The following is an 8,991-nucleotide window of genomic DNA, read 5'->3' on the forward strand; positions in this document are numbered from 1 at the left end:
CTGATAAGAACATTTCTGTGAAAAGATGAGCTTAACTTGATCTGCACTGCATGTCCAGAGAGACTACATACAGGGCAACAGTGAATAAAGTGGTCGATTCTATTCATTTTTAATTCATGAAAATAATAACTACATATTTCAAAAGCCCGGGTTGGCATCTAGCATTCTATAATTTTTTATATTTATATTTTTCTTTCTGCCAGCAAATCCTATGAAAAGACCAAAACCAACAACGCGTTAACCCGTACGACCCTGTGTGTTGCACTCAAAGCTCCATTCATTTCTCAGGTCACAAATATTTACATACATTTTTTTAAAAGGCTATAATTGTCTTCAACAGCTGAGCACTGTAGCCAACACCGCTTAAACAGGCAGAAATGGTGTGTTTTCAGCTGCAGATTAATTCACTTTTAGTGTGTTAGTGAGCATTCACAGCAGCAGAAATATGTATGTGTGGTTGACTCAAAATAAACTACAGTACCCATGTTCATGGCAATGAAGGAGCCAGTGCAGAATGGGTCATTGATTTGTTTTTAATAGTTTGTTGATAACAATGGATCTTTGCCACATAGCAAATATCCTTTTGACAATGAGAAAAATATAGAATATCACGAAACTTACGCTTTACAACCACTGATTTACAACCACTAAACTAAAGCCCTGGTCCCACAGATTTCTACCGAGCTGTTAACTTCTCTAAGGATGTTGTTGCCATCTGGTTGCATTATATGCCCCTGGGCTATCTCCATATTGGAGTGTCTGTCTTTGAACATTAGTTGCTTTGCTAAATCTATTGGCTGGCCAGAAAGCTAGTAATGTCAGATTGCATATCTTAATCTTGAAGTCAGGTTTCTTACAAGCCACTTTGACAAGACCAAAAAAGTCTACGTGAATTTGGAATGAATGCAGCTATAAAGTTATTATTCCAAACATGCAACTTGTATTATTTATTAGACAACCATGTTTGACCCTGTCGGTTTCTGAAGCACTTACATGACCTCAAACCAGCCCACCCACCTGATATGTAGAGACAGGAGAGGCAGCGATGAACGGGGTGATTGACGTCTGTGCAATCATCCGATTGGTGGAGATGCTGTATGGTGAGGAGTAGAACCTATGGAAGAAAACAAGAAAAGGTTTAATTTTGACATCATCAATATCACCATAGAAGTGCGATAAAACTGAATCAAGACCATGTTAAAAGATATTGACTAAAATGTCACTCAAGAGGATTCTCCGTACACTTTTAGTTCTCTAGACATAGCAACATGCAAAGGTGAAAATGAGCCTTTTGTACATCTTTGTTTTTAACCACCCAGTACACTTCAAGACACAGCTGACAAAATGGATCAGACATCATCAAGGCTGTCAAGGAAACAATAAATATTGCAGCTTCACTTTGTGCCAAAACATCAAAGATGTCTTAGAATGAGACTTGACATCGCAACCAGAGCACACATGTTACAAAGGAGACTGCTGCACTGCTGTGCATAATACTGGATTATCACCTTAATGTGTAAGTGGGTGAAATATCTCAATATTACCCTTTATGTTCCCACATACGCATATTCCATTTGCCAGAGAGCGCTGCATCTGAAACATCTGCATTTTATACTCTGTTTACTTCTCTTCCTATACCTTTGTTTGTCCTTCTGATTTTGCTCCATCTTTTTTTTTTTTTCATTTCACCCCCTCAACCCTGCAGCGGTAGAATGCTGTGGCTCGCAGTGCTTTATTTATCATTGTGTACCTAGAGAGGACATGTTTCATCCACCAGGCCGTGTTGCTGTGCCCGATCGATCCCAAAGTGTCTGTTGACTGAATAATGGAGCAAGGGATGAGAGAAAGAGAAAGAGGAAGAGGGGGGGACAGAGATAGAGAGAAGCCCTCTCTTACCCCCATCTCTAAAACAGCCATGAATGTGTAAAATGCTACTTGCCACAAATCAAGTGTTGCTTAGTTTATTTTTAACGGTTACTTCAAACTCCTACTGAGAAATATCACATTATTTAAGATTTTCTGTATTTTATCTGTAAAGATCTGTAACACATAATAAATGACATAAAATATCCACTCTAGTCCTATACAACTGAGATGACAGAAAACAGGAAAAGGAAGGATTGGTGTTACTCCACTGTGACACCAGCACACATCTCATTTCAAGGGTGAAATGGGTTGCCGGGGTTGCCCACTGTTATTGCATTTTCTGTTTCACATTACATTTGTTTGGTCAGTGATAGCATGGGCAGTTTTGAACTCAGCTGTGAGATGCAAGCTCTCAGATATTTTTCCAAACTATTGCAGTCCAGACTTTGTGGATGCAGCTGGTTTCCAACTGCCTGCGATAATCTCCAGGAACGGATTGTGCTTCACACGGACACCCAGCCGTTCTTTTTTATGCTCTACTTGGTGAGTTGAAGTCTCCAGCCACAATACAACAGTTCAGCTCTGGTTTATACACAGGTTGATTGTGTGTTCTATCTTAGTCGTGTTGACACTGGCTCAACTTAGATTTTCCCTTAACTCCTTGAAGAGACAGGCAGCTGTCGAATAGTCAGAAAGATTACATCCTATGTCTTTTTCTTTTACACTTTTCCTTGACCTAAATGGAAAACATCATGAGGTCAAGGAGAACTGATAAGGACAGGAAAAGACAGAGAATCCAACTGCACTAGGCTATGTAATTATGCAATGGCGGATGTTATTGATGTGGGTGTGCCACAAGGAACTGTGGAACAGCATTAACGGATGGTCCAGTGTAGCCTATGCTAAAGGAAGCATTGGAAAACCTTTCTTTAGCAATCAGTCAATTTGACCAGCTCTTATCATGGCTGCCACGTAGATACTTCAGGGTCATTTCACTTAGTTTGGAATCTTCCTAACCAAGAAAGACTATTAGATTGCAACCATAGATTTTTTTTTTTACTTTTCTTTAGCAGCCTTCAGCACTGTCTTACCTCAGTGTCTCCTTATAGGAGACATAAGGAGACATGTTATGTATCACTTGAAAAGTCTGAACATAGTGGAAGCATCTAAGGTGGAGTAAGAACTGGAACACGTTTGTCAAAGTGGTGATCAGTGACAAGAAAAAAAAAACTCTGCTGATCATGTAGCAGTATGGATCCATCTTTTTGACTGGACAATTAATGTATGACTTGCATTAGAGATACTGTATTACTGTCACTGATGAATATAAATGAGCAAACGCAGCCGACTTATTCAATATGGTTCTCTGATTGTGTTTATTGTATTTTTCATTAGAGTGATGTGTATTGAGAGGGAGAAATAGTAGGTAGAGGACAGATCCAAGGTTATTGATGGAGGCTATTAGTCCTGAGCAGCACGCTGTCAATAGGGACTCCAGCACGGCTGTTTAAACAATACACTAAACATGTAATTGCGAACAGAACATTAATACAGGATTGAATTTAAAACCTCTCTGTGAATCCCTGGTGTGACCTAGCCACACTGTCAGGAGTTTGCCCTGAAGAATTAGTGAATGATTTAGTGCAGACCTCAGTGACTTTTCAGTGGAGAAATGTGGGGGAGCATGTTAAATTATATACGTATATGTGTGTAGGCAGGAGAGACAGAAGAAAAAGAGGACAGATAGAACGGCAGAGTAACAGTGGCGGGGAGAAAGAGACAGAGAAGGAAAAGAGGAGAAGGAAAAGGACAGCAAACAGACCAGATAGGAGGCGGGAGATTAAGAAAAAGAGACCCAGAGAAAGTGAATTTTGTGTCTCCCTGATAAAAGAGAGCACAGGCTATAAGCCAAAGCAGTCTGGCCAGTTGGGACACATGTTTCCACTAACATCAGATTGGCATCAGACCCTAAAAAACAGCCGTCCTCAAGCTTGGACAGACTCACAAACCTGTAATTGATTTGTACCCTTCCCTCTCCTTGGGCTGACTTTATTTTTGCCTTTGCCCTCTTCTTGACCCTGCCCAGCCTTCCCTTTTCATTCAGCCCCCTTCCCTCCCTGCTTTTCGCCTCTCTAATTAGCTGCATTAGCATTTCACAGTCATTTAGTGCTTTGCCGGAAGGAGCGCTGATGACCTCGGAAGAGAGGCTGGAGAGGGATTAAGCACTGCAAGTGCACATATGCTTGAGAGTGAGCGTGCATTTACACATGCACAGGCACGCACACATACAGGAAGACAACAGAGATGTAAAAGTAGAGCAGAAATAATAAGAATAAACAGACTAGAGAAGACAACAAAGTGTAGAAGAAGGAGATGAGAAAAGGAGTTTAAATAAAATTTAGGATACAGGCTGACAAGCAGAAGATGACTGACATCAAGAAGGTAAAGGGATGTAGATTGTGTAAAGAACAACAGGACAACAGTTAAGAAGAGGAGGAATAGAGATACAAAGACTAAGGAGGAGAAGAGAAACACAAAGCTGGAGGGAAGCGTCTCCTGGGATCGCATCACCAGCAGCATTCCTAGCAGACAGGACCGATCTCCAATTTCCCCCTGAAACAGGCAGACACTCAGCTCTCCCCATGCAGCCTGAGAGCACTGCTGATAGCCTCGGCTGACGAAAGACTTACAGCGGCGCTGCAACACCACCCAACTTCCCTGTGCGCAATCAAAACCTACATGTCTGACAGCTTGTACGCATAAGTGCATAAATAAATGCTCCGTCTGCCTCAGTCAGATGTGAGGATGAGGACGTGAGTGCCACAGGTAAGACAAAGAAACCGTGTGCTGGTCTGTGTGGCCTGTGGCTGTTTTAAATATGTGTGTGTGTGGTCTGTCTGTCTGTTTGCATGTAAGTCCTCTTGTGCATATCAGTGCAGATGGTTGTCTATGTGTGCATCTTTGCAAGTTTTCTGATGTGAAAAGGTATCAGTTTTGTCAAACCTCATAAATATCTGCTGAGGTTGTGAATCTAGCAATTTTGTGCTTTAAAATATTCAACAGAGGGAATATGAATCAAAAATAAAGCTTGCAGACATCTAAAGTTGTACACACAGTTTGTAGAAAAGGTTCCACCTACCCGTTCTGCATCGCAGTCGGATCATACGTCAGCGCCATACCACTCTGGAGAGAGAGAAAAATAGAGAATACCTAAAGGTTAAAGTACTTGAAATGCCTTTTGAATTATTTGTGTTTACTTTCACAGTAAGATTTCGATGTTATTTGGTGGTGCGAACTGTCATTAAAACTGCTTTTTGACGAATGGTCAAGCCAATAAAGGGTCGGATAGACAGTGAAGAGGGACAGCGGAATAATTTGCATGACCACAAACAGCTTAACATAGCTTGACTTAAAATTCAACAATACAAACAAGTGAGTGGGAGACAAAGACCTGCTGAATAAAGAACAACTGATGATGTCCTCGGTAGCACAAAAAAAATCTCAAATGAGTCAGTTAAAAGCACTTATGCACAATGAAATTATTCTGCATGATTGAGTCCGTGAACCACTTAAAACTCATCTTTAAAAATACTCATCATAAAATAACCACAAAAAAGGAGCTGTTGGAGTGTTACTGCATAATAGAGAGGTAACAACACAGTGAGTTCTTGGCTCATCACACTCGCAAGACTGAAGAAAACATAGGAGAGTAGAAGATTTATCATTTTTCAACTCTTTAGTCATTAAATGTGCAAAAATGTTTTAAAGTTTCATCGCTAGTAGTTTTCGAATAGATTTTTAGCTTGCTTTACAAGATGATCCATAACTATATACAAAATGCATAAGAATAATAAGAAATGAGAAACTCTCCAAACACCTCTTATTGAACCAAATGTGGTGAATGCTGCTGTTCACTTTACAACATGAAGGGATATTTGGAGGTGGAGCACATGCACGCAAAGTCAATAGAAAGACACACGATGAGAAACATAAATCTGCACTGGACATCGTGAACCGGGGTTGACAGCACATCTGCTTGAGTTGGAAATGTTTCAAATTCAGTGAAAATTAGCAGTTAAATTAGGAGCTATTCTTTAGCAGTATGGAAAAACACAACACAGCAAAAATAGGACAATCTGTAGGAAAATGAGACAAATGAAAGCTCTTGGCAAGTTTTGAAATCAGTATGCTTGAGCTGTCACACACACAGTTGGCGTCACAGCAAACATCTGTACCGTCAGTCAAGAAACTGACAGTGGCCAAAATGCACCAAAAACTTATCAATCAGCCAAAAAAAAAACGTTATTTTACTTACTGCAGCTCGCTCAAAACACCTCACACAGTTTGGGAGCCAATTGTAAATGTTTACTTAATATTGCATTCCAGTTTCAGTTTTCAGCTCCATTATGCACATTTTGTAACCCAAAATATCGACCCATGACACATTGTTAAAGCCCAACTGCAGGAAGTTCTGCTTGTGGAATAACAAACAGACACTATAATTTTCTTATAGAAATCTCCACCAGTTACAGGGCTCAGTTCTTACTACACTACTCAGTATAAATTAATAGAATAAGGTTTTACACTCCAGCTACATTATATCAGTATCAGTTCAAATGCAAAGCTACAAGGGTATAATTTAGTTGTTCTCAGTTCTCCTCCTCTCCATTAGGAGTTGCCCCTAATAAGTCAAGAGAGCATCATTAAGTGACACTTGTTCTTTTTCTCTGTGTCTCAATTCATCTATAATGTTCAAATGAGACTGCATTTTTCACTGCTGTACTTTGAAAAAGATCTCCCTCCACTTGACTGCCTCTTGGCAACGTTGGAACAAACTTAAAGCAACAATAGTGTTTTTAGTCCTGTAATTTTTATTTTTCTCCTCCTCGATCTTTCGCTCTGTACTTGTTCTATATTCCACACTCTCTTCTTTACAAATTGGCACATGAGTTGAAATTGTGCCCTGATGCTGAACTCTGCTGTGATGTTTGTTTTTTTTCCCTAAACACTGTTTCTAGCCAGGACTGGGGGAATTTGGACTGGACAATTAATTTTTTNAGGACTAGGGGAATATGGACTGGAGAATTAATTTTTTAAATGTTATTTTTTTTTTCTGTCTTTTTATACCTTTATTTGACATTGAAAGCTGAAGAGAGACAGGACTGGTTGAATAAAGACTGCAGAATCATAGAAAATCAAAAAAGCAAAAATGAATCATTCCAAAGCTCACGATCATTTTTATACCAGGTCTTAAAGAGACGTCTGAGTTAAAGCAGGTACTGTAGCAGCTTTCACCATGAGCAAATTTTGTATTCACCGCTGGCTCTCTGATGATTGATTGAGCTAGATCTTTATGAACAGACACAAAACCACCACAAAATTGATTACAAAGACACAAAAACCGACCACAAGGAGACACAAAATGACAAATAAAAGATACTAAAACAACTACAGAGACACACAAAAAAAACTACAAAGAGATACAATATGACTACGGAGACACAAAAACATCACAAGGACATTAGACCACCACAAAGACAACTACAAAGATACATAAAATGCTGACAAGAAGACACAATGTTTGTAGTTGAAAAAGACATAAAATGACCACAAAGAGACAGGATGTGTCATTTGTAGTCGTGCTGTGTCTCTTTTAGTCTTTTACATACATGTGTCCTGGGGCTCGTCTCATAATCCACAATGTGCACAAATGTTAAATGTGTAAGTGATTGTGTGTGTAATATGGGCTCATGCCATATTCCCAAGGCCAGGCTCATTTAGGTGTGAGGGGTTCTGGGAGATTAGGGTCAGCTGAATGAATGTGAGAACGTATTGAGGTCCCTCACGGCACCTCCACAGCCAGATGTCTCTATTAGTCTGCCTGGATTCGGAGATCTGGCTTCGACAAATGCTTAAACCTCTGAAGAGATGCTTTCTCCTCAGCAAGGCCGCGTGGGGCTTGTCTGGACAAATGTGTGAGGAATCCCACTGAAAGCAATGATCATTTATTTTAAGTACAGCTGACGATGCACAACAAGTTGACAACAGGGTACAAAAAAGAATTACTAACACGGACCTCGAATGTTAACTAAGCCCTGATGTGATCTGTCACTCTTAGCTCTCACAAGTAAAATCTAAAACTGCAATCTCTCCCTGCTACACACACAAACACAAAGGTCATGCACATACTGTGGCATCCTGTTTTTGTTGTGGCAGCTCTTATTTCAGCACTCAGTTGTTTCAGCCTGGTTCCATTTCATTTCACTTCACCACCCTGCTCCTTCTCAACCTCCATGTAATGTAAATGTTGGGAAACTCTTAAGAACTGCACTCGTTGTGTGGGTGGCAACATTATTATTCACTTTCCCTTGTTCTGTAAATTAAAGCTTTGGTACTGACACTAACAACTTCTGAACTCTCTGCTTTGTGTAACAGTCAATCAATCCGCTGCACAAGGTTTCATTTCATCTGCAAATGAGAAACCGGAGATGGGAGTTCCAGCAAAAGGAAAAAAACTTGGGGTATCGGGGCCTTGAAGAAACCTTGTATTTTAAATTCAACAACCTTTAAATATGCCAGCTTTCATACTGTCAGTAGCCTCTCAAATTCAGCCTACAGTATGTTATTGGGAATGAAAGCTGATAATGACCCCATAGGGGGGCCTGTCAAGCCATTGTAACTTTGTTATAAAATGTGAAAAGAAATGGATGTCAAAGGAAACATCAGTCAGATATTTATAATAAATGTATCACTATTTCACTCTTACTTTTCTATTGTGGTAAGATTACTCTTATGCTTTTGCTAGAAAGCTGAGTAGAGAAAGGTTTAAAAGAGGTTTATGGATATACTGCACTGATACTGGTGACTAAGTTAGAATAACACCAAATTTTGTTAACTTTATTATTTCCTCTTAAAAGCCCTCTTCAGTTATGCTGAAGCGTAATTCTGCCCGTGCTAAAAGATTCTGTGTTATTTTCTTTTATCGTGGCAGAGGGTAACAAGGATTATGTTGTAATAAACTGACTGAAAGACATGGTTCTTGTGTTACAATTTGCCTTTTATACACTTGAGTGGAAGAAAAAGCTGCTGTGGGCAATGTTTTTTGCATTTTTTTTTTTTTTTTTG

The 8,991-nt window shown here is 39.7% G+C and overlaps 1 protein-coding gene across 3 annotated transcripts in view; it reads right to left on the bottom strand.

Annotated features, from left to right (window-relative positions):
- The window catches only part of LOC104934030 (RNA-binding motif, single-stranded-interacting protein 3), a 130,903-nt gene that overhangs the window by 11,934 nt on the left and 109,978 nt on the right, over positions 1-8,991 (bottom strand). For all 3 annotated transcript variants that reach the window (XM_027286511.1, XM_027286510.1, XM_027286509.1), the window contains exons 8-9: positions 5,006-5,049; positions 1,018-1,114 (exon numbers count right to left, since the gene is read on the bottom strand). In XM_027286511.1, the coding sequence (XP_027142312.1) occupies positions 1,018-1,114; positions 5,006-5,049 (141 nt within the window). The remainder of the gene's footprint in view (positions 1-1,017; positions 1,115-5,005; positions 5,050-8,991) is intronic.

This window comes from Larimichthys crocea, chromosome XIII (genome assembly GCF_000972845.2).
Source record: "Larimichthys crocea isolate SSNF chromosome XIII, L_crocea_2.0, whole genome shotgun sequence".
Lineage (NCBI taxonomy): Eukaryota > Metazoa > Chordata > Actinopteri > Sciaenidae > Larimichthys > Larimichthys crocea.